General features: G+C 41.5%; 1 protein-coding gene across 4 annotated transcripts in view; it reads right to left on the bottom strand.

Moving 5' to 3' along the window:
* The window catches only part of bmpr1ba (bone morphogenetic protein receptor, type IBa), a 604,340-nt gene that overhangs the window by 151,466 nt on the left and 425,505 nt on the right, over positions 1-27,369 (bottom strand). For 3 of the 4 annotated variants that reach the window (XM_072256455.1, XM_072256456.1, XM_072256457.1), the window contains exon 4: positions 22,913-23,099. In XM_072256455.1, coding sequence (XP_072112556.1) covers positions 22,913-22,985 — 73 coding nt within the window. In that variant the 5' untranslated portion in view covers positions 22,986-23,099. Of the gene's footprint in view, positions 1-22,912; positions 23,280-27,369 lie in introns of those variants that run through there. The other variant, XM_072256454.1, reaches the window with a different exon arrangement.

The following is a 27,369-nucleotide window of genomic DNA, read 5'->3' as shown; positions in this document are numbered from 1 at the left end:
TCATGATTTTTTATATAGACTCCTCAGCTTTTTTTTTCCCAGTCCTGCCAAAGGGTCTCTGACTAAATCATCGACTGTACAACTTTTTTTTCCATAGGTGCTGCCTGGCCTGCTAAGTTCCTCCAGCATCTTGTGTGTGTTGCTTGGATTTTCAGCATCTGCAGAATTTCTCTTGTTTGTGATACAGACAGGATGCAGAACTGGGTGGAAAAGTGGCAGATGGAGCTGAATCTGGAAAAGTGCGAAATGATTAATTTTGGATGATCAAAGTTGAAGACAAAGTATAAGAATAATGAAAGGATTTTAGCAACTGGAGGACCAGAGGGATCTTGAGCTCCAGATCCGTTGATCCCTCAAAGTTGCAATGTCAGTTCATAAGTTCGTTAAGAAGCCATACGGTGTGCTTGCCTTCTTTGGTAGGTGTATTGAGTTTAAGAATGCAAGGCAATGTGAAGTACTTGGAGTACTGTGTTCAGTTTTGGTTGCCTCATTATAAGAAGGGTGTGGAAACTTTAGAAAAGGTCCAGAGAAATTTTGCAACATGCTGCCTGAATTAGAGAACATATCTGATAAGGAAAGGTTGCACAAGCTAAGGCTTTTCTCTTTGGAACAACAGAGAATGAGAGTCAATTTGATAGAGGTGTATTAGATTATGAAAGGCATGGATAGAATGGACAGCCAACACCTTTTTCCCAGGGTGACAGTGACAAATACCGGGTGAGTGGAGTAAAGTACAGGGGAATATCAGAAGCAGGTTTTTTTTAAAACACAGTAAGCGCTAAGTTTGCTGATGATATAACCATTGTTGGTAGAATCTCAGATGGAGACAAGAGGGCAAACAGGAGTGAGATATACCAGCTAGTTGAATGGTGTCACAACAACCGTGCACTCAATGTCAGTAAGACGAAAGAGCTGATTGTGGACTTCGGAAAGGGTAAGATGAGGGAACACAAACCAATCCTCATAGTGGGATAAGAAGTAGAGAGAGTGAGCAGTTTCAAGGATGTCAATATCTCTGAGGATCTAACCTGGTCCCAACATATCAATGCAGCTATAAAGAAGGCAAGACAGCAGCTGTATTTCATTAGGAGTTTGATGAGATTTGGCTTGTCACCTAAAACACTGGAAATCTTGTACAGATGTTCCACGGAGAGCATTCTGACTGGCTGCATCAATGTTTGCTATGGCAGGTGGTGCCACTGCACAGAATCGAAAGAAGCTACAGGAAGTTGTAATATTAGTCAGCTCCATCATGGGTACTAGCCATCATAGCATCTAAGACATTTTCAAGGAGTTGTGTCTCAGAAGGGTAGCACCCGTTATTACGGACTCCCATCACCCAGGGCATGCCCTCTTCTCATTGTAACCATCAGGTAGGAGGTACAGAAGCCTGAAGGCACACACTCAGAGATTCAGGAATAGCTTCTTCCCCTCTGCCATCCGATTTCTAAGTGGACATTGAACCCATGAACGCCACCTCACTTTTTAAAAATTATTTCATTTCTCGCACTACTTTTAATTTAACTATCTTAATATACATAAATAAATATATATTTACAGTAATTCTTTTTTTTTTCTCTATATTTATCATGTATTGCATTGTACTGCTGCCACTAGGTTAGCAAATTTGACAACATATGCTGGTGATATGAAACCTGATTCTGATTGCGTGGAAGACACTGCTCACAGTGGTGGTAGTGACTGATGAAACTGGAACGTTAAAGAGACTGTTAGATCAGGACACAGATATAAGAAAAATACAAGCTATTGTACAGAAAGATTAGATTGATAGTGGAGTAGGTTTATCGAGGTTGGCACAACATCTTGGACTGCAGGGCCCATACTGTACTTTACTATTCTATGTTTTATGAATATACAGAGAATGGAGAGATATGGATTACGTGCCGGTGAAGAGATTAGTGGAATCCGGCATCAGGCAAGGCACAGACAACATAAACTGAAGGGCCTATTCTTATCTTGTGTTGTTCTATGTTCTACTTGCTAAGTGCTTCTGTGTGTTGTGGCAATACTTCATGGACACCATTGAGGAGAGAGTTCCAGGACTTTATATAGTCATAGTCATACTTTATTGATCCTGAGAGAAATTGGTTTTCGTTACAGTTGCACCATAACTAAATAGTAATAAAACCATAAATAATTAAATAGTAATATGTAAGTCATGAAAAAATACAACAAATAACATAAGTTAAAAAGTTTAAAAAGTAAGAAAAGTAAGAAAACTAGACGGAGCGACTGTAACAGGCTGCATGCACAACCGGCTTATCTGGCTTCCTTTGTGCTTGCTAGAACCAGGTAACCAGCTTCCAGTTAGAATGGGCTGTGACTGGAAGGGTAACTTGCAGGAGCTGCTGCTTCTTTGTGTCATATGTCCCTGTGTTTGGATTGAGAGGCGCTGCCTGGGCATGTAAGTGCAGTGCATCTTTTACAGGTACACAAACATTGTACCTATTGTGCACCGGTGATGGAGGGAATGAATGTTAGAGAGATAGATGAGGCGCCAGCCAAGCGGCTGTTTAGTCTCAGACTCAGAGATTAAATCAGCAAGGAAATAGGCATTTGGTCCAATCATCCATACCGACCAAGATTCCCACATTTTGTCCATATCCATCTAAACCTTTCCTATCCAATGTACTCGCTTTTTTAAATGCTGTTATTACACCTACTTCAACCACTTCCTCTGACGGTTTAGTCCATATGCACATCACCCTCCATGTGAAGAAGTCGTCCCTTGGATCTTTTAAAACCTTTCTCCTCTCACCATGTTCTCTGGATTTTGATTCCTTCAGATATTCTGGATGGTGGCGATCTTCCAGTTGTTGGAACTGCACTCCTCTAGACAAGTGGAGAGTGTTCCATCACACTCCTGACTAGTGCCTTGTGGTTGAGGGAAGGCCTCGGACTGTTAGGAGGTGAGTCACTCGCCACACAATACTCAGCTTCTGAACAGCTTTGGTAATCACAATGTTCATTAGGCTGGTCCAGCTTAAACATCTCCTGGAATTTAGAAGGCCAAGGATGATTTTATTGGCTTTACAAGGCATTAATTAATGGAAGTGAGGCAATGAACAAGATGCTGGAGGAACTCAGCAGGTTAGGCAGTTTCTGTGGGCTGCAATAGACAGTCGCTGCTCCAGCATCTTGTGTGTTGTTTAAGATTCCAGCATCTGCAGTCTCTCATGTTTCCGTTAAGGAAAGGTGACTGGGTGGAAGGAGATCCTTCTTCCTCTTGGGGAGTTGTGCGTTCAGGAGTAAAATTAGGTTGCAAATCCATATTGGAAAAATGATTTATTTTTGTCACATGTACTGAGGTATAGTGACAAACTTTGTTTTGCATGCCATCCATACAGATCATTGCATCACATCAGTCCATTGAGATGGTACCTGAGAAAATGGGGCTAACAGTTAAAAGACAGTGCAGTGCATGCAGGCAAAAGGTGCATGGTCGTAATGAGGGAGATTGGGAGATCCATCTTAACGTAACAGGGGGCTGTTCAATAATCTTATACTATGAAATAGAAGCTATCCTTGAGCCAGGTGATACGTGCTTTCAGGCTTTTCTAGCTTCTACCCAATGGGAGGGGGGAGAAGGGAGAATGAGTGGTCTGTGTGCAGTCTTCCTGCAGTGTGTTGGCTGCATTACTGAGACAGCGAGAAGTGCAGACAGAGTCTGCAGACGAGAGGCTGGTTCTGTGATGTGCTGAGATGCGCTCATGGCTCTTTGAAGTTGCCAAACCAAGCTGTGATGTATCCAGATAGGATGCCCTCTATAGTGCATCTACAAAAATTGGCGAGAGTCTAAGGGGACATGCCTAACTACTTTAGGCTCCTTAGGAAGTAGAGAGTGGCAGAAATTTAGAAATCCTTTTCTGCGAAAGGCAATAAATTCCTGGTCAATTGTAACTGAATCTGAGACTGACAGATGTTCCGTAACCAATGGTATTAAGGCTCATTGGGAAAGGGTGGGGCTGCGGAGGCAGGTCACAGATCAGTCATGATCCCACTGGGTTTTGGGACAGCTCCAAAGACAAAGGCTTGCTTGCTTTCCCAAGTTCCTATCCAGCGTTTCACTTGGCTGTATAGCTGACCGAGCAGGGAGTCATTGTCGGAGGGAGGGGGAGAGGGGGAGAGGGGGAGAGGGGGAGAGGGGGAGAGGGGGAGAGGGGGAGAGGGGGAGAGGGGGAGAGGGGGAGAGGGGGAGAGGGGGAGAGGGGGAGAGGGGGAGAGGGGGAGAGGGGGAGATATATTAGGAGGCAAGATTATTTAAGCTGCCATCCATCAAACAAGAGCATTGAAATAAAGGGCTCTAATAAACAGAACAGCAAGGCTGGAGGTTCTCCTTGGTTCCTGTGGGAAATGTGTGATCTCCACTTGGCTCCTCCTCAGACTGAAAACAAGTAGTCGTTCCAATGAGGGATTCTTAGGCGCATCCCATCACTTCAGAGTGCAGTTGCTAACGGTACCTCCCACCGTGTTCGCTGAATGAGGCACTAGACTGGGGTCACAGTCTCCCTGACAACCACACTGAGAGTGCCACTTGCTCGTATGGAAGCTATCGCTCACTCAGGCAGGGCTGCGTCCATTGTTTCGTAGCCGCTGCATCTTCCAACCGGCGTGCTTTGATTTCAAGTGACTCACAGCAAAATTAAAGAATGCAGAGCCTCCCATGCAGATCACTGTAAATCAAGAATAACCAGAAGGCAGAGAAAGCCAAATGAAATGTGTTATTGCTTTTGGTTTATTATTGTCACATAGAACATAAAAGAGTATAGCACAGAAAAATGTCCTTTGGCCTACGATATCTTGCCACACTAATTAAACTGCTAACTAAACTAATCCCTTCTGCCTACGCATGGTCCATATACCTCAATTCTCTGACTGCTTCCTAAGAGAGACATAAACACCTCTATCCTATTTGCCTCCACCACCACATCTGGCACCCACCATCCTCTGTGTAAAAAAAACTTGCCTAGAACATCTCCTTTAAACTTTCTCCCTCTCACCTTAAATGTCTAGTAGCAGACATTTGAATCCCAGGGTAAAGATACTAGGTGTTTAACCATGCCTTATAATTTTATATATTTCTATCAGATCTTGCCTCAGCCTCTGCAGCTCCACAGAAAACAGTACAAGTTTGTCCAACCTCTGCTCATAACACATGCGCCCTAATCCAGGCAGCATGCCGGTAAACCTCTTCTGCACCTTCTCTAAAGCCTCTATATCCTTCCTATATCTGGGTGACCAGAATTCATTCACATATACTAAGGTACAGTAAAAACATTTTGTTTTGCTTGCCATCCTAATAAAAAGAAAGCAGAATAGAGAGTATAGTGTTGCGGTTCTAGAGAAAGTGTAGCACAGTGAGCAATAAGGTAGACTAGGGGGATCAAGAGTGAAGTACATGAGAGGTTAAGAGTAGAAAGAAAAACATTTCCATCTTTTTTTTACCTGACTTTGGATCCTAGGGAACTTTTTGGCTAATAAATTATTTAGCGAAGTTAATTCGGTGTTATGACATTGGTGGCACAGGAGTTAATCTGTACACAGCAAGCTCCCACAATTTGTAATGCAGTGTTGACCAGATAATTTGACTGGGAGAAAAATATTATCCTTAGGATACATGTTTCACGAGATCATTGACATCATCTGAGGGCAGATGGATCCTCAGTTGAATGTTTCACGTAGAAGGTAGTGCATCTGTACTCGTACGCTGCATCAGCCTGAACTCTTGTGCTCTTGAACACACAAAATTTTAACTGAGAGGCAAGACGAATGCCCACTAAGCCAGGGTTTACAAAAATAACACCTTTCTTTCCCTAATACTGATCCAAAAATGTGATGTTCAGATGGACGGGAACCAATCTGTGGACAAGATCCAATATGGAATATTTTATTCATATAAAATCATAGTCAAAGCCAAGTTTGTCATATGCAAAATTACATACCTGTCTGCACGTGCAGTGAAAGATTAAACCTTTTGGCCCACGATGTGTGCTGATCTTTTAAGCCGTACATGATCGATCTAATCCTTCCCTCCTAAATAACCCATAATTCTCCATTTTTCTTTCATCTTTGTGCCTATCCAACAGTCTTTTTAATGCCCTTATTGTACCAGCGTCTTCCACCACTCCTGGCAATGGATTCTAGGCACTGACCACTCTCTATGTAAAAACACTACCTCTGATTCTCCCCCAACTTTCCTCTACTCACCTTAAAAGAATGTACCTCTGACTGGCAGGCAGGATATAATGTGGGGAAGTGTGAGGTTTTTCCACCATGGAATGAAGAATTTTAAAGCAAATTATTATTATAATTTGAGTGGAAAGTGATCTCTTAATTAGGTGGTACTACAGGTTTCTACTACATAAGCACAATCAATTGGCATACAGGGATTGCATGCAATTAGGAAGGCAAATGGAACACTGACCTTTATTGCAAAGCATATGGAATGTAAATGTAAGAAATGTGTTCAATGTTAACATTGCAGCATGCAAGTGAGACCACACCTGAAGAATTGTGCCTAGCTTTGGTAACTATTAAAGGGTGTACTTGCATTGAAGACATTGGAGAGAAGATTCACTCAGCTAATTCCCAGGCTGAAGGGATTTTGATCGAAAAATAGTTGAGCAGGTTAGAGCAATACTCAATGGATTATACAAACACGAGGAATTCTGCAGATGCTGGAAATTCAAGCAACACACACACACACACAAAGTGCTGGTGGAACACAGCAGGCCAGGCAGCATCTATAGGAAGAAGTACAGATGACATTTCGGGTCCTGCCGAGGGGTCTCAGCCTGAAACGTCGACTGTACTTCTTCCTACAGATGCTGCCTGACCTGCTGCGTTCCACCAGCACTTTGTGTGTGTTGCTTGAGTAGAATTCTTATCTACTTCAATAAGATTACCTAAAACTCTTCTATAAGCATTTGCAGGTTTTCTCATGTTTGTGTTTAAGAAGTCTACCCATTTGGTTTGGATCATGCATCCTGATTCCTTGTTGTATAACTCAGTACTCTGGGATCTCTGGGCCCTAGTCCACAGTTCACTGAAAACGGCTACATGATGGATAACATGGTAAAGAAGGGGTATGGTACGGTATCGCTGCTTCCATTGGTAGGGCTGATGACTATAAGAGTAAAGAAGCCATGATGCAGTACAATAATATTTATTCAGACTGCAGAACAGGTTGGAAGGGCTAAATGGCTCCCCCTGTTTCTATATCTTTCATCTCAAGACAGGAATATAAATTCATAAATTATTTATTATCACATGCACTGAGGCACGGTGAACAATTTTGTTTCGATATCATGGGGCAAGTGGCCTGTCCAGTGCTGTCCAATTCACTTCTAAGGGCATTTGATCATCTGGGTGCTAAGAAACTTTCTTTGGCCTGGATATCCAGCATCAGTAGGAATAGTTTCGGAATACGAGTTGCTCACTTAATACAGAGGTGAGGAGAAATTATTTCTCTCAGAGGGTATTGAATATTTGGAATTTTCAATCCCAGAGATCTGTGGACTTGGAATCATTTAATATACTCAAGCTGGAGTTTGATAAGGAAGTTCACTAATACCTCTACTTCCTCAGGAAGCTAAAGAAATTTGACAGATCCCTGCCAATCCTCACCAACCTTTATTAATGCGCTTTAGAAAGCATCCCACCTGGGTGCATCATGGCTTGGTATGGTATCTGCTCTGCCCATGATTGCAGGAACTGCAGAGAGTTGTGGATGCAGCTCAGAACATCAAAGGAACCAGCCTCCCCTCCATGGACTCTGTCTATACTTTTCACTGCCTCAATAAAGTATTCAGCATAATCAAAGATCCCATTCACCCTGGACATTTTCTCTTTTCCCGTCACCCATCAGATAGAAGATACAAAAGCTTGAGAGCACATACCACCAGGATAACTTCTAAGACTATTGAATGGTTGACTAGTATGATAAGAATGGACTCCTGATCTCACAATCTACCTCATCATGACATTGTACCTTATTGCCTGACTGCACAGCACTTTCTCTATAGCAGTTGTACTTAATTCTGCATTCTTTTATTGTTTTACCATGTACCACCTCAATGCAGTGAACAATTGTTTGAACCATATGAACAACATGCAAGACAAGCTTCTCACTGTACTTCTGTACATGTGACAACAATAAATCTATTCCAATTCAAAAATGTGAACCATGGGGCAATCAAAGGGTGTGAAGAGAGTGAGGTGAAGAGTTGAGGCCAAGATTGAATCAGCCTTGGCCAGCACCTGCTCCCAATAGTTTCAAAGCAATAAAAGATGGTCATTCAATACTGCCCTTAGGGTAGTGTTTATATCCCACTGATTAAAAGAAAATCAGCATTATCCAACAGTCATAGCTCAGAATTTCCTATAATGTTATAATCAGGAACTTACAGCAAAATTAACAACTGCCAAGTTTGTCTTTTACAAACACAAGCAATTCTGCAGATGCTGGAGAGCCAAAGCAACACACAGAAAATACTGGAGGAACTCAGGAGGCCAGGCAGCATCTATGGAAAAGAGTAAACAGCCAACGTTTCAGGCCGAGACCCTTCTTCAGGCCTGGAAAGAAAGGAGAGGAATCAGAGTAAAAAGGTGGGGGGGAGGCGAGGAAGAAGTACAAGATGGCAGGTGATAAGTGAAACCAACAGAGGGGAGGGGGTGAAGTTAAGAGCTGGGAAGTTGATTGGTGAAAAAGATAAAGGGCTGGAGGGGGAATCTGATCAGAGAGGATAGAAGACCATGGAAGAAAAGGAAGGAGAGGCAGAGGCAGAGGCAGCGGCAGCGGGATCTCCCTGTAGCCACCCATTTCAATTCCACTTCTCCTTCCCATTCCAGCATGTCAGTCTATCGCCACCTCCACTGCCACACTGAGGTCACACTCAGTTTGGAGGAGCAACACCTTATTTTCCAAATGGGTAGCTGAACATCGATTTCTCGAACTTCTAGTAACTGCCTTTTTCCCTCCACCCTTTCGCCACTCGACATTCCTGTTTTCCTCTCTCACCTTATCTCCTCACTTGCCCATCACCTCTGTCTGGTGCTCCTCCCCCTTCCCTTTCTTCCATGCTCTCCTATCAGATGCCCCCTGCTCCAACCCTTTATTCTGTATCTTTCACCAATCAAATCCCTAGCTCTTTACTTCAGCCCCCTTCCGCTCTCCTGGTCACCTGCCACCTTGCACTACTTCTTCCCTTCCCCCCACCTTCTTACTCTGACTTCTCCCCTTCCTTTCCCGTCCTGAAGAAGGGTCTCAACCTGAAACATCAACTGTTTACTCTTCCATAGATGCAGCCTGGCCTGCTGAGTTCCTCTCAAAGTTTATCCTTTAGTTGACAATTTCAACAAAATATTGTGCAGACTAATGCTGGACCGCAAAGATTAACTTTAGGAAAATGAGTATAATTCAATGCAACCTTTAAATAAATTTCATTTATTGTTTCCATTACTCACTCCAGCAGCCTGTGACCAGGAGTTTTGTTTCAATGAATGAACATTCACCACTCTAAGTAGGAGATGGAAACTTAAACAATTCACACCCCAAACAAAGTACTGGGGGGTGAATGAGACAGTGTTATGAGGAAGCATTTCTCTGCATAGAGGGTGGTAGAAATTCAGAATTCTCTGTGGTGAATTGGAATCAGTCCAGACCAGCCGACTGCTATTTCTAAATCTAAAGTTTCTTTTAGTCTCTGGTTTGAAGGGATTCAGAGCTAAGGTGATTAAAAGGTGTCAGATCACAAGTAAACCCCAACCATGCATAATGGTGTGACAGACAAACTTGGCCATTCCTGTTCTTACCCCATCATTTCTAATTCACCCTGAAAAAATGATTAAATGTCGGTTTGATGTCCATAGGAGAATGTGTGCTTAGACTACAAGTCCATAAAATATAGGAACAAAATTAGGCCATTCAGCCCTTCTGGTCAGTTCTGCTATTCAATCATGACTGATTTTTTTAACCTTGTTCTCCTGCCTTCTCCATGCACCTCTCAACCTACTGACCAATCAAGCACCCGACAATTTCTATCTAAGGGACGCACTGAAGCTTGGTGCAACCATTGCAAAGGACTTGTAGGGGGAGATTGCAGTCTCTGGTCCTGCCTCCACTAGACATCTCAGTGCCAAATCCTGTGTAAAAGTCTCTCAAACACTTGATGTTTGTATCATGCAAAGAAGCCATATGAGTGGCAATGGTACTTTATACATAGAATGTACATCGTTCTCTCTACTTCCCACCTCCCCCGCCCCTCTCCCACCCAATCTGGCAGAAGATAAGAAAGTTTGAGAACATGTACCACAGGCTCAAGGATTGTTTCTATCCCACTGTTATATGACTCTTAAACAAATCACTTACATAATGAAGATAAACTCTTAATGTCTTCGTCTACCTTGCTGTGGCCCAAGCACTTTGTCTATCTGAACTGCACTTTCTCTGTGACTGTAACACTATATTCTACATTCTGATTTTTTCTTCTTTTTGTATCACCTCAATATTCTTATGCATGGAATGATCTGCCTGAATGCCTTGCAAACACTGTACTGGCGTACATATGACAATAATAAACCAATTACTCAATTACCCTGTAAAATGTATACACAGTCAAATCTATATGAAAGTACAGAATGAATGAGACAATGAATGCAAAGAATGCTTTTGAATTTTTTAATGAAAAAATGTTTAATTATGAAATAAAAGTAAGTGCATTTTGAAAAGTAAAAATCTGGGTAAAAAGCAAACTGTTCATACCATCCAATTACCCAGTAAAATGCAAGAAAGGAACAGTTTAACCTAATTGTTGAAATGGTTTGTTCAAGTAATAATTGCTAGGAAATTCATTCCCATTCAATTGTCTTCAACAGCGTCAATCTAACTGCATTTTGGAAGGAGTAGAGAATGCTGGAGCTGTTGACTGCGTAAGAATTTCTGACCATGTCTTCTTGCAGAGCAAAAAACAACAATCTATTGCACACTATAACCACTTTAACTACTTTGCACTACAGTGGAAGTCTTAAAAATTTCTAATTATGTTCTTTCTTGTAAAATAGTGCATAATTTATGTCCAGCTTATGTTTTCCTTGTGAATTCTGCTTATACAATGAATGCTGTGCCTGAGATGTTTCATTGCACCTGTGAATACATGGAATTGTGCAGATAACAATAAATTCAACTTTGACTTCGACAAAACTTTTCACCAGACTGAGCAACCTCCTTGAAATCTTTAATCAAATTAATCAGACAGTATCTCCCCTTGACAAAGCATATTGACTATACCTGACAAAAGTCCATGCCTTTCCAAGGGCCAATTAATTCTATCCCTCAGCATTACTTACCACTAACTGAAACTCACAACCCTGTAATTACCTAGCTTATCCCTGCTGCCTTCTTAAATTAGGGCAGCACACTTACCATCCTCCAGTCATTTTGTATCTCACTTGTGACCAGTCAAAGTTTACAAATTTCTTTCAGGGCCCCAGCAATCTCCTCCCTTGCTATTGTTGCTAACTTCAGAGGTGCCACTCAATTGCATGCTATTTTAAAAGATGAATATCAAGCCTCCAAAAATATTTTTTGCAGCTTTTAAATTGTTTAAATAGTTTGGTAGCATCCAATAAAGTATACTAATTTTCTAATATTCCCACATCAACTGAAGCATTAACTCTCTTTCTCTCTCCTCAGATGCTACTCGACCTACTGAGTACCTCCAGCAGACTCCTGTCCTTACTCAGATCTGTTGTTCTTTACTATTCAAAATTACGATGACAAGGTTGACCAATTTATTTTTATTGTTTTTAAGTTTCCAAACCAGGAAGGGAATTTACAAATGGTTAATGGAAGAGAATGCAACTAGTGTGCAGCTGAGTTTTGAACCATCACTATAAACATCCCTCTGCAGACTATACACTCACAGTGTTACAGGAGACATTGGAGCTGCCATGGATTATTATACACATCCAATGGTTCCCACATCTAAGCAAGGGTTAACTTACCTGTTAACCATCCTTCCAGTAACTACCACACACAACACTGTCTCAAGGGCCACATTATCATATAATAGGAAGACATGAAAGGAAAACAAATGTGATACTGTATTTGGAACAGAGCATCTCGAATGCTCTGAAATATTATAGCTGATACTCATCACAAACATTGATCTGATACCTGTGGTGGTAATGCATGTGAACAGGTTTATTGGCATAGATTTATTATTGTCACATGTACAGCAATACAATGAAAAGCTTAGTTTTGCATGCCATCCAGACAGATCATGCCAAACATATGTACACTGAGACAATAAAAAAGAAAACAGAGTACAGAATATAGTGTTTCAGTTATTGAGAAAGTGCAATGCAGGTAGACAAATAAAGTACAAGTCCATGACGAGAGTTCAAGAGTTCATCTTTTAGGATATGAGAGGCTTGGTTACAATGGGATAGAAGCTGTCCTCAAGCCTGGTGGTATGTCTTCTCAAGCTTTTGTATCTTTTGCCCAGTGGAAGGCAGGAAAAGAGAAAAGGGAAAGACAAGGGTGGAGGAAATTTCATTAAGTTGACTGCTTTCCCGAGACAGCGAAAAGCGTAGACAGAGTTAATAGAAAGGACACTAGTTTGTGTGATAGACTGGGCTGTGTTCACAACTTTCTTGAATGTTCTGGGTGGAGTAATTACTATACCAAGTTGGACCCTACCTTAGCTTTCATGTAAGAGATGCTGTGTCCTATTTCAAGGCAATTATCCCTCACTTTGCACTTCCTTCATTCGACCTGATACTGCACACATTCATGGCCACATTCTCTATGATATAATCGTAGTTCCATTTCGGATTATCCCATTGGATGGAAATCATTTTGGAATGTCTTACAGCGGGCTATAGATCAGTTGCATATATCAGGAAGGAATGTAAGATGGAGTGTAATGCATGCAAGTGTGAGGTGCATGACATTAGGATCTCAAATGTAAAAGAAAAGTACACAATTAGCAGTAAGACCCTTAACAGTATTGATGTACAGAGGGATCTTGGAGTCCCTGAACGTGACTGCACAAGTTCATAGGGTGGAATAGAAGAATAGAGGATTGTTCGAGGCACTAAATTTAGAGTCAGGAAGTTATGATGCAACTTTAAAAACCACTGATTTGGCTGCATTCGATTGTGGTTGTCTCATTATTAGAAGAACTTGGAGGCGAAGGAGAGGGTGCAGAACAGGTTGACCAAGATCCTACCTGGATTTCAATGCGTGTACCATGAGAAGAGATTGGACAAACCTGGGTTGTTTTCTCTGGAATGATGGAGGATGAAGGGACACCTAATAGAACTTTATAAAATTATGAGAGTACACAAGACAGCAGGTTATCTTTTCCCTGGGTCAAAACGTCTAATATTAGAGGATGAGAGTGTAAAGGGGACAGGTTGTTTACACAGAGATCGGTGGGTACCTGAATATGCTGTCAAGGATGGTGGATGATGGAGGGAGAAGGGATTAAGTGTCATAACTTACATTAAATAACATTATGATAGGATTCATTAAGCTGATACCAGACGAGTCAGAATTTCCATATTTCCATCTGCAACTAGATTCTTGACTTCGTCATCAGGAGACCACAGTCAGTCCAGATCAATAATAACACGACCTCCTGACTGACAACACAGCTGCACCAGAAGGATGCACACTTAGCCCAATGCTCTGCTCCATCTACACACCCAATGAGGTGGCTAAGCAGAACTCAAACACCATCCGATGGCACCACAGTTGCTGACAGAATCTCAGATGATGACCAGGAGGTGTGCAGGAGCGAGACAGATCGGCTGGTTGAGTGGTGTCAAAATAACAACCTTGCACTCGTCAGCAAGACTAACAAATCGATTGTGGGCTTCAGCAACACGAGATTAGGAAAACAGATATCAGTCCTCATTTGGGGGTCGGTGATGGAAAGAGTGAGCAGCCTGAGAACCAATATCTCAGGGGATCTATCCTGAGCCCAACACATTGATGCAATCACGAAGAAGGCACACCAGTGGCTATACTTCTTTAGGAGTTTGAGAAGATCTGGTATGTCACCAGACACCATTGCTAATTTCAACAGATGCACAGTGAAGATCAAAGCTGACTGGTTGCATCACAGCCTGGTATGGAACTTCCAACGTGTGATATAGACTCAACCAGCTCCGTCACGGGCACAACATCTCACCATCCAGGACACCTTCAAACGCCAGGGCCTCGAGAAGATGGCATTCATCATTTAAGGCCCTCACCATCTGGGGCATTCCTCTTTCTCATTACTAACATCAGGGAGGAGGTACTGAAGCACAAAGGTGTGTACTCAGCATCTTAGGAACAACTTTTTTTCCCATTACATCAGAATGAATGGTCAATGAACCCATAAATACCACATAACTATTCCACTTTGTACTTTATTTTCCCACTTATGGTAATTTTTGTCTTGCACTGCACTGCTGCCACACAATAACAAATCTCATGACATACAAATATGTCAATGGTAATAAATCTGATCCTGATTCTGTATGCTAAGTGTATATTCATGCCATTCTGAACTATCGTAACTAGCAGAATTTAACGGAGAAAGATCTGAGCAGGTTTCACCGCACTGAAACGTAGGTGAAGTTTGTGCTGGAAGCCAACGTTGGTTTACCCTACTAAGGGACAGTGAAAAAACTCTGCTTTTCATGTCAGCCCTTCAAATTATTTCATCACATCCACGCACTGAGGTAGTACAAGGGAGAAACAACAACGGGATGCAGAATAAAGTGATACAGTTACAGAAAAAATGCAGTGCGGACATATTGCAGGTGCAAGGTCATGACCAGTTAGATTGTGAAGGTAAGAATCCATCATATTGTACTAGGGGACCATTAAATAGTCTTACAACAATGGCACAGAAACAGTCCCTGAGCCAGGCTGCTTACGCTTTCAACCATTTGTACCTTGTACTTGACTGGAGGTGGGAGAGGAGAAATTGTCTAGAGTGGCTGAGATTTGGCTGTTGATTATGTTGGCTGCTTTACTGAGGCACTGATAGAGTCCATGGAGGGGAGGCTGGTTTCTGTGACATGCTGGACTGTGGCCATGATATACTACAATAACAGTGTTTTTTTCTTCTTCTGCAAGCTCACAAAGTACTTCTCGTTACAATCTGGGGAGAGTTTGGCAGGAGTTTAACTCCAAAATTTCACCCTGAATACCTGTATATCTAACTCAAGTCACCAGCTGCTCTCCCAAGTGGACGTAAGTGATTCTTCAGTAACTATAAGGAAGGAAAAGCAGGATTGTTCTGCTCAAAGTCCTGGACACTCATTATCCTTCAATCAACATTCCAATGATGGATACATGAAGTTCTAGGCACAAAAGATATCAAGGGATTTGGTGAGAGAATAGGAATGTGAAATTGAGTTAGACGGTAGTATTGAATGGTGGAGCAACCTCGAAGAGATGAATGGTTTTTTTGCGGCACAAGAGTCTGCAGATGCTGAAATCTGGAGCAAAAATAAATTGCTGCAGAAGATAGTGGGTCTGGCAGTATCTATGGACAGAAATGGACAGGGGTTTTGACATGAAATGTTTACTGTCCGCTTCCCTCGATAGGTACTGCCTGACCCAGAATTACTCCAGCAGTTTGTGTGTTGCTTCTGATTCTTTTTTCTGTATTTCTGCATTTCTATAAACTAATTGGGTTTTTATTTTGTGCCTCTGCAGTTGTGTAGAAGTTGGCTGCTCAACTTCTGTCGCTATATCCATGATTGCAAAAGAATTTCACTGATCATAAGGATCTGGGAAGCCTTGAAGGACAAATCTTTCTCTTTTTTTAAAATTGAAATGGCCCACTTAATGAACCATTTTGGAACTACTGGATAAAAATAATATCCAATCCAGATGAAAATAATTCCTTATGAAAATTATCAAATCTGGAAACAGGCTGGACTGCTGCTTGATATACAGGTCCTGGACATTTTCCAGAAATGTATGAATGTCCAATAAAATCCAGAGAAGATTATTTCAACATTTAATTATCTGTGAATTTTTTTCAAATGAGGAAATCTCAACAGCTGATGGAAGGACATTAATTGACAGCTTGAATACACTGGGTTGAAATGAACTGTATTGGACACCAACCTAATGGGTCACCTGCATCTGACTAGTTCAGTCCATACCTGTCGAAGGTAATTTCTCTTCATTTCATGAAATGTTAACGGTTAACCTACCTTTAATTTTGCTCACCGGAATTTAGTCGGCCACACTATTAAATATTAGCCAGAACACAAATGTCTGAATCTGTACACAAAGCAACATTTTATCTCATTGGATTGTGCATTGTGTTAAATTAAGCATTTATTTGATATTTGAGATGCTCGTATTTCGATTCACTGATTAAAAAGCATGTAAACAAATTGTAAGATGATGTCTTCCAGAGTGTAGATTATATTAACTTTGAAATAGTCACCAACAGGAGGATACACTAGCCAAGAAGCATCCTGAACATTAGTAAAATATTGATGGAAGTAAGTAATTAATGGTGAGAGCTGCCCCTCACCGGGTACCACTCCTGCCTCAGTGTCAGATTCAGGCTGTAGAGGTTAAGTTAAAAGGCAAGCAGACAGAGTTCTGAACCACCGATCCACAAACATGAGTTCAAATTAAAATTTAAAAAATTTTCCCCCACAAAGGCTCGGTTCACCAACAGTAACTACAATACCACCACACTGTCACAAAAAAAACAATCAAGTAGGAATAAACAATAAATACTGATGGTTGTGTCCGTGATGGAGCGGGAAATACCTATATTCACCACCCACATTAGCATTTACCTCTTGCTTTATTTATTTGCATCCCATATCATCCCTCATACCATCAGCCTATTTAATTAGCCAGTCACCCCAATTCTACCCTGTTACAATCATGTCAGTCATACCTCCCATGTCTTTTTTTTTGCCTTTGCTCAAAACCCAGCAAGAAGAGGGAATTTCCTTTGCTTTGTCACTCTCTGGGTTATCCCTGCTTTGCTGGGTATTGACAACAGGGACTGAATATTTTCTCAATTATGCTACACCAGTGCATGGTGATATAGTGATCAGTAATCAGGATTCAATTCCCGCTGCACTCTGTAAGCAGTTTGAATGTTCTCCCCATGGTCGCGTGGGTTTCCTCCACATGCTCCAGTTTACTCCTACATTCCACAAATGTGTGGTTAGGATTAGCGAGCTGTGGGCCTGCCACTTCGGTGCCAAAAGTCCAGCGACACTTGCGGGCAGACTCAGACTCCAGTACATCATCGGACTGTGTTGGTCATTGACACAGATGGTCTATTCACTGTATGTTTTGATGTACATGTGACAAATAAAGCTAATCTTTATTGTCTACTGTTCGTTCAGACCCCTCAAGAAATTCTAGCATGAATTTGGGTACAGGTTTCTGGAGAGTCGCTGGAACCTACACAATTAAGTGGTCTGCTGGGTTATTTTATAGGGCAGTTACGAGTCAAACATATGGAGTGGGTCTGGAGTCACAAAAAGGGCAATTCAGATAAAGACAGCAGATTTCCTGAATGACATTAGTGAACCAGATGGCTTTCTTTTTACAATATCAGCATTACTAAGACTAGATGTTTTCTGCAAATTCAAGATTATTAACTGAATTTAAATTCCACAGCTGCCCTATGTAATTTCCCAGCTTCCCTTTAATATCATTACATCAATACATTTACAAGGATGTCTTGTAGAAGAGTTAAAAGTAGCGTTACTCCATTCACTGCTTAGCAGGTGCAAGGCCACGTACAGATAGAAGACAAATTGCACCAGTTCTGGCACTGAACAAAACTTTAACTTCAAATCTTTCAATGAAACAATCTTGGTAAAAACTACAACCATTGACCTTACTTCAACAACCTGCAAATACGTCATTTAAAATTCCCAGCGCAGTTTTTTGAGAGAGTTTTGCCACCATGCTAACTACCCGAGGTTGAAGGTTAAATACCAGTTACAAACCAATCATCTCTCATCCAGTTCCATGTTTAAAATATTTTCAGCAGTACTCATGCTTTTCAGGCTGATGTCTCTAAGTATTCCTCAGCTGGGAGACACAAATTTTTTACAATTAAAACTATTAATGAGTGTGTGGTAAAACAGTGGAAAAAGATACACATTTATTTTATAGCTTTCTGTACAGCTAACAAGGTACAGTATATTTAAATCATGAAGGTTGCTCTAATGTGAGAAACTAGTTTGATAGCAAGCTCCCACAAATATTATAGTAGACACAATAATACAGCCTGGGTTATACAATTACAAACAGGCCCTTCGGCCCACTGTATCTGTGCTAGCTATGATGCAAATCTAACCAATCCTATCTGGAGCACAAGACACTGCAGATGCTTGAATCTGAAGCAACACACGTTTTGGGTTGACATTCTACAATCAGACCAAGTCCAGATGATGGATCTCAACTCAAAACGTCAACTATCCATTTCCCTCTGCAGATGCTGTGGAGTTCCTTCAGCGCTATGTTGCTAACTTATCCTATCTGCCCACACGTGGTTCATATCCCTTCATTCATTGCCTACTCATCTGCCTATCTAAATGTTACTGTATCTGTTTCTACCACCAATGTAGTAATGTCTGGATAATCTGTAAATACTGCACAGAATGCAGAAAGTTTCCACTAATCAAAATACTACCGGGCTGTTGTTTTACATTCCACTGAGAACGAATATCACCTGTAAATGAATGCACCTACAACAGTGCAACACTCCTGCAGTGTTGCACTGGATCATCTGCCTCCCTTTTAATGTCAAACTGCAACTTTCTGATCATGAGGCAAGTGTTCTCCCATCAAAAGAGACCATTCATCTAAACATGCAGCCATTTTAACGTGATGACAGCAAACAGCACAGGAAAGTAACAATACACTACAATCGTGCTTGAAAGACATTCCAACAGACATCATTGCAGATTTCCCAGCAGGGAGATGTTTACATTTTTCCTGCTTCCTTGCTTTCAGTTTGCAGTAACTCTGAGATACAATGCAATCCTCTTTACACCAGATAATGCCAATCTCTACACTTTCAATGAAAATCCTAGACTAAATACTCACAAAAATTAAGAACCAGCCCTTTTTTTTTTATAAAGTAAAAAAAAATTCTCAGCAGTGTCTCAAAACAATCATCAGCTTTTGTTAAAATGAATACAGATATTCAGAGGGTAGCTCATCCATCAATGTAACCTCTGCCTGTCCCTGTAAGAGGACAACTTCAACAAGGTCACAAGAAGAATGTAGACACGTTATCCCCTCTACATTTGCAAAAGGCACAGTTCAGAATCCTTAAACTAAACATTTGAATTAAAATTTAGGCTCATCATAGACAAACCCAAACCATTTTTAATTTTTTAACTTTAAACTGACTAAAAATTAGATGTCTGATAACTGAAAGACAGCAGGTGTGGTATCTGTGTTCAAGAAAAGCGGCAGGGATAATCCAGGTAATTATAGGACAGTTAGTATAACATCGGTGGTAGGGAAATTATTGGAAAGATTTATGAGGGACATAAATCTATATTTGGAAAAACAGTTATGATTGCGGATAATCAGCGTGGATTTGTTGGTGGGAGATCATGCCTGACTATTTTAATTGAGTTCTTTGGAGTAATTTCTAAATATATTGATTAGGGCAATGTGGTTGATATGACTTACAGGAGTAAACAAACTTCAGTAAAGCCTTTGATAATGCTATACAAAATTATGAGAGGCTGGTCCAAAAGGTTACAGCCCTTGGGATTCAAGACAGGTTGACAAATTGGATCCAAAACTGGCTGGTAACAAGAAGCAGAAGGTGAGGTGGTAGAGGGTTACTTTTGTGATTAGAGGCATGTGACCAGTGGTGTTGGGACCCTTGTTTTTTGCTGCATACATTAATGACTTAGATGTGCATGTACCTGTAAGTGGTATGAATGGTAAGCATGAGGATGGTACAAAAGTTGGTGGTGGTGTTCATACTGAGGGGGAATGTTTTCAGATGCACCGTTCCCTAGCACTGATGTTAAACTAACTACTGATCCACTGGTAAACTGGTGAGGAAATAGAAAGAGTTTTATTCTGATAAATATGAGGTGAAGCATTTTGGGGGTCAAATAAGGGTAGGTGATTAACCATGAATGGTACAGTCCTAGAGAGCAGTGAAGAACCGACAGACCCTGGTCTACATCCAAAGGTCCCTGAAGGTGTCAGCACAGGTAGATACAGAGGTTAAGTATGTCTACCTTCATTAGCCAAGGTACAGATCATAAGAGCAAGGACAAATTTATAAAACAATGGTTTGGTTGCAGTAGGAGTACTGTGTGCATTTCTAGTCACTCTACTATGGGAAGGATTGCTTGCACTCAAGAGAGTGAAGATGTGATTTACAAAGATGTTGCAAGAGATGAAGTGTTTCACTTGTGAGGAGTGAGTGTGTTTGTGTTCCTTGAGCAGATGAGACCAGAAGGGGGATGGACATGTGGACAAGAATCTCTTTCCTCCTCAATACTCTCTAGGGCTGTACCATTCATGGTTAATCTCCTACCCTTATTTGACCCCCAAAATGCTTCACCTCATACTTATCAGGATTAAATTCCATCTGCTATTTCCTCACCAGTTTACCAATGGATCAGTAGCTGTAAAGGTCCCTCCGCTGGGAAATCCAAAATCACACTTTCATATCCTCTTCCATAATATTGCCTAGCTTATTTCATTTTCTCTCTCTTTTTTTTAAGTTGCCTTCTGTTAAAGGCTTCCCAAACCCCTACCTTCCCACTAATTGTTGCTATATTATATGCCCTCTCTTTTACTTTTACACTGTCTTTGACTTCCCTTGTCAACTATGGTTAACTCATTCTCCCTTTAGAATACGACTTCATCTTTGGGATGCACCTTCTGGATTGCTCCCAGTTACTCCAGCCATTGCTGTTCTGCCATCCTCGCTGTTAGTGTTCCCTACCAATCAACTTTGGCCAGCTCTTCCCTCATGTCTCTTGAATTACCTTTACTCAACTGTTATACTGATATATCCAATTTTAGCTTCTCCTTCTCAAACTGCAGGGTGAACTCTATCGTATTATGATCACTGTCTCCTATGGGTTCCTTTACCTTAAGTTCCCTAATCAAATCTGGGTCGTTAGATATACCCAATCCAGAACTGCTATTCCTTTAGTGGGCTCAACCATAAACTGCTCCAAAAAGCCATCTCGTAGACACTCTAAAAATGCCATCAAGCCATCTTGTAGTCACTCTAAATATTCCCTCTACTGAGATCCAAATTGACTTTCCCAAGCTACCTGCATATTGAAGTCCCCCACGACTATTGCAACATTGCCCTTTTTACATGCCTTTTCTATCTCCCATAGTAGAGATCTAGAAGACAAGAAGTCTAGAAGACAAAGATTAAAATGATGATTGAGAAATTTGGAAGGGACTTGAGGAAGAATTTCTTGAAATCTGGAACCTACTAAATGAGGGGCGTTGAGGCAGGTACTCTCACAGCATTTAAGAATTATCTGGACAAACACTTGAATCACCTCAAAATAGTATGCTGATAAATGTGATTAGTATGGGTGGGTACTAGCTAATCAGCACAGATACTGTGGGCCAAAAGGCTTCTTTTGATCCTCTAAAATTCCACAACTCTAACATTTATCTGGAGAAGAGGAGTATTAGAAGTTCTCTTGTGTGCAGCTGTGGTTACCCGGAATAGACAACAGGACACAAAACAACTCGTGTCAGTTGTGAAGGAGGCACGGCAGTGAAACATTCTACTGCTCCTGATACAACTGCCCAACAGAATCTCGCTTAAATGTAACACTGTTGTTTTACATCTACAAAGTAAAATCACACCAATTTGCTCCTTCATTGTGTGGGATTAAAGCTTAATTGTTTTGTCAAGCATGGGCTATATTATTCAAGTGGTTGCAATCACCTTCCATACCATATACACCCATATATACAATCTAATCACATAGTCTGTACTGGAAAATACAAGTAGCATTGAATTCAGCAAAATCCAGAGGCCAAAGTACAGCTACACTCTCCTACTGTTCACAGCCTACCATCCCACTTGCCACTTGCACTGAAAGTGAATGCAAAATAATCACAGCCTGTGGTACATCATTCAGCGAGACTCGCTATTATGAAATATGATCTATTGTGCTGCAACGTATACGCTACAATATCTAAGAAAAGATATTATTCTCTTCCAACTGGCAGAAGTCACTATCAGACAGAAACACATCACAAGCCAATACAATCAGCATTTTATAAGACACTGGAATCAGCCCCTAATGGTTAATTTACTGCATCTGGGTAATGTAGTATTTCGTCTGTGTCAACTTCCCAACACATTCTACTTTACACAGGGGTGCTATGACCAGACAGACTTAACACTGAAGGTTTTTTTCAGACTATCTGAATTACTGTACATTCCATCTGACTATAACCATGTATGGTGTACTATTATCTTATTAAATGAAAATCAGAAATTGCAATCAGCACCAGGTCAAACTGAAGATCACTTACAGGATTCCTTCTGGACTCACTTTGGAGGAACAGTAAGTACAAGAAAGCCAAACAGCAGTGACAAAGCATAACTTAACTGAGCTAAAGACTTCCTTGTAAACAGCTAGGAAGCTCCCTCAGTCAGAGCATATTCTCTGAATCTGAATGGACTAAAGAGCAAAACAGTAAGACACAACCCACTGGCCCAACACAAAAATGGTCATTATTATTATGGGTCACATTTATCAGGACCGCCACAATTTTTGAACACACAATGTTAAATCTTCAGCAAACTGACAGAAATTACATCTGACCAAGTCCAGTAGCTTGCAGACTAGACTGCACACTTACCTCTGTTGTGTAGAGAGAGCAGCACAAATAGGGACACAGGAACCTGCCAACGTGGATCTGCAAGCCAAACCATCACCTTGGTACGTGGGTGCCCTCTGGAGTGTCGCCTGCTTCCTGTCTTTAGCTTTGATGAAGGGCTGGAGCACTGATCAGTTAAACCGCCGCTGCGTGGAACTCTGTCAGAAGCCTGAGGAGATGGAAGTGAGGAAGAGAAGATTGTTAGAAATTGGCTGTTGGAAGATTGGACTCCAGTAGACAGGTCAAGGTGAGGTCTTCGGAGAGGACAGTTAGTTTCAGATACAGGAGTGTATGGACTACATAGCGGTACAGATAGCATGCACTCTAGATGAACATATCCTAATGGCATTTTTTAACTCAAACACAAACCAAGTAACTGTTGCAACCAGCAAAAGGCTCCAAAAGTAAAGTACTGAAAACTAGCAAATTCCTCCAATCCTGCCCATGTCTGCTAAAGGGATCCAGGACAGCAAGGAGGCAGTACAAAACCCCCACTGAAAAAGTCAATCACTGCCACAACTAAACAGGTCCTGGTCTCTGATTAGTCCATACAAAATGCAGAGCACATTTTCTCTTGGCTTGGAAAATGCTTCCAAGTTGATGTGCAGACACAATAAAATGAAAAAAAAGGATCAGGAGTAAGGGAAGAGAGGAGAGAGAGAGGGAGAAGGAGCATGAGTGAGAGTGAGCCGGGGTGGTTGGAGGCGTAGAGACAGGGAGACAGTGCAGTGAGATTAAAGCAGAGGTAAGAGAGGGGAGAATTTCAGAAGAGGAAATACTAATGCAGATAAATAGACTACAGGAAGAAAGACACTGTAAAAAAGGGGGGGTGCAAGAAAATTTAGAGCAGAATAGTGGAGATGAACAGAGGTCAGGGAGAGGGAAAGAGACAGAGAGAAAAAAATAAAAGGACAGAACAAATTAGACAGGGAGAAGGTGCAGAGTAAAAGAGACTGACTGAAGCCAAAAATAGTAGAAAAAAATAGTGAGGCAGCAAAGGGAAAAACTGGGAAAATGAAGCAGAAATGTGAGGACACTGAAGGAGTGAGAGAAGAGAGAGAAGGATGGAAAGCATTTGGGAAGGAGAGAGGGGGAAGAACAGAGAGAAGTTGTATGACTTGCCTGCAGCAGCCGCACAAATGATGTGCTTTCTCACTTGTGCTGGCGGCTGGGGCTGGACTGTCACTGCTGATTTGCTTTCAGGCACGGATTACATGTGATAAGGTCTGACCTTATTTAAGTATTCACACATTAAGGCCCCTCATAGTGAGCAGCTGAAGACAAAAAGCCCCTCAGATGTTCAGGCCATCAATCAGCCTCACAGTGTGTTGCCTGCCAAACCTTGCCACTAAACTCGGGGCCAGTTCAGTGAGGGGGGTAGTGGTTAGTGGGTGGGGGAGGGCGTGGAAAGAGAACGAGAGAAAGGGGGCGGCTCTCAGTCTGAGGGGCACTTTAATAAAGTCTAAAAAAGCTGGTCACAGACCCTCGAAGCTCATTGTCTTCCATCTCTTTTCAAAATCTCACTGCTAAAACAGTCCATCTGTGAGGTTCTGCTGACCAATCACAAACCATAGAAGTTAACTCGTTAATCTTTAAATTTCTGCACCTGTGACCACTATGGGACTAGTTTTTGTTGCTCTTCTTATAAATGAAAATAAACTTGAAGTAACTGCTTGCCCGTAATCCTGTTAAACCCTGTCCTTGTTGTTGTTTGTAATCCCACACCAGCACCCCCAGCCCACAGTCCATGTCCCCTGGTTTCATGCCTCTATTCTTCACCAGAACACCAGCAGATTTTGGCTGCCTGTTTAAACAATTCCAAATCACAAAAGAAAGTTAAAACAAACACGGTTAAGCAGAGAGAAGCAAACTGCGGCAATGAGTGACAAGGTGCCGAGAGGGCACAGAGCAGCTGAAAGTGTAAGTCTTAAACAAATGAGAGAGAGAGAGAGAGAGAAAGAAAGAAAGAAGTGGAGGGGGGTGAGAGAGAGAGAAAGATAGAAAGTCAGAGAGAGAAAGAGTGTAAACAAGAGGTTAGAGACAGACAGGGAAAGAAGAAAGGGGAGAGATGAGGGAAGAGGGAGGGAGTGAGTGAGAGAGAAATGGGGATGAAAAAGAGCAAGGGAGAGAGCTAGAGAGTGTGGAAAGAAGGTAATGTTGGTTTATTTACACATGTATGTGATGTGTGCGGGAAGATTTAATTTCTTTGTGTGTGCATGTGTTGATTTGTGTGTGTGCACCTATGTTTGTATGTTAGTTTTCATAAGAGCCCTTATATACATGTAAAAGGAGAATGCAACATCAAATAGCGTAGGTTTATATGTCCGTACTTACGAGAGAGAGAGTGTGTGTGTGTGTGTGTGTGTGTGTGAGAGAGAGAGAGAGAGAGAGAGTGTGTGTGTGTGTGTGTGTGTGTGTGTGTGTGTGTACGCGCACACACACACATTTCATTCAGAACAAGCCTCTCCTGGAATAATGTTCCTATTACTTTCTCAACTGCAATCTTGAGGCAAATTGTGCCAACACACAGTGGGAGGGAATGAGAGGAGAGCAGAAATGGGATGGAATGGGAAGAGGGAAGGAGGGGGCAAGGAGAAGGAGCAAGACAGAAGGTGGGATGAAGGAGGGAGGGAAATGTGGAAAGGAAGGGAGTGAGCAAAATAAGAAGGAAGTGAGTGAAAGAGAAGGGGAAACAGGTTGAGGGTGTGGGAGGAAAGGAGAGAGAAAAGGTGCAGGAAAAGGAGGGAGAGAAAAATAAAGGAAAACAAGTTTGTTCTTGCTGAACAAACAATGCCAGCAAGCCTTGACCTTCTTGCTGTGGTGTTTGTGCATCTGTAACTCCGTGTCTGCTCAAGCATTTAACTCAGAACACTCATTCTTAATCTTTCACACAGCCTGACACTGCCAGGAGACCACAACGTTGCACAAATATTTCAAAAAGACCGTACAATAGAATGCAATGAAGATGAGACTTTCCAGCAGCTATCCCCAAACAAAGGTGAAAAAGATGCATGAAATAGAAGCCAATTTGCCCCTCAAGTGTGTTCAGGCACTGAGAACAAATGCAGCCCATCCTGTCTGTGTGTGTGTCTCTCTCTCTCTCTCTCTCATGCAAATCCCAAATCCTCTCATTCCCTAAGTGTCCAAAACTCCACTATTCTCAGTCTTAAATTTGCTTGGTGACCAGACAATCAATATCTGATGGAGAGAATTCTAAAGATTCATAAGTTTCCATATAATTTAGAAGGCAACTAACCAAAGTAAATAGTATTAGTGTGGATAGGTACTTGATTGTCAACATGGACATGGGTTGACCAAAAGTCCTGTTTCTGCACTGTATGATTCTGTGACTGGTCTATAAAGATAAACCGGTACAGGAAAATGTCTCCTCCAGTGTTTCTTACCAGTGAGTCACAAACTAGGGGCACAAAAGCAAATAGATGAATCCATCATTTGGGATTCAGATGAGGAGAAATATCTTCATGGGGAAGATTGCAGAGTTTTAGAATTCTCTACTTGTGGTGAGTGCTCAGTCATTGAGTCTAGTCAAGAATGGGATCCATAGATTGTTAATTTAAGAAAAAATCTTATAAGAAGGGTGTGGTGGCTTTGGGAAGGGTGCAGAAGAAGTTTACCAAGATGCTGCCTGAATTATAAGGCATGCACTATGAGGAGAGGTGGAGAGGTTGTACAAATAGGGGGTGAATGTCTTCTATTTCATGTATTCTTTTCAGCTCTGTTTGAGGGGTTGTATTCTCTGGAGCTGTGGAGGCTGAGGAGAGATCTGATAGGTAGAAACTTATACGATTATGAGACGTATAGACAGAGTAGACAGCCAGCATCTTTTTCCCAGGGTTGAAAAGTCTACTACCAGAGGACGGATTTAAGGTGAGAGAGGTTAGGTCCAAGGATGAATGGAGCATATTTTTTTTTATATACACAGAGTGGTGGATACCTGGAATACTCTTAGACAGGTACATGAACATGCAGAGAATGGAGAGGTACGTACTTGTGTGGGCAGAAGGGACTAGTTTAATTAGCTTAATTAGATCATGGGCCAAATGCCTGTTCCTGTGCTGTACACTCTATGGTCTCTGAATTACAGTATACAGTCTAAGTAGTAGACTGATGTAATCTGAGAAAACAAGCTCCATGACTTTATATCTTCTACCACTCTTGTACTTTTAATGGAAATAGCCAATGTAAACTTGACAAATTGTAATTCCGGCTGTTGACTAGTAATAGATTTAGAGCTAAACAGCACAGAAACCAGCCTTTCAGTCCAATTGATCTATGCCAATCAAGATACCCTATACCATCTATTCCCATTTGTCAGCATTAGACCCATAACCTTCTAAACCTTTCCAATCCATGTACCTCCCCAACTGTCTTCTAAAAATTGTGATTGTACCTGCCTCAGCAACTTCCTCTGGCAGTTG

This window comes from Mobula birostris, chromosome 4, assembly GCF_030028105.1.
Source record: "Mobula birostris isolate sMobBir1 chromosome 4, sMobBir1.hap1, whole genome shotgun sequence".
NCBI classification, from domain to species: Eukaryota; Metazoa; Chordata; class Chondrichthyes; order Myliobatiformes; family Myliobatidae; genus Mobula; species Mobula birostris.
Note: the sequence above shows the minus strand (reverse complement) of the source record. Positions and strands in the feature narration are given on the sequence as shown.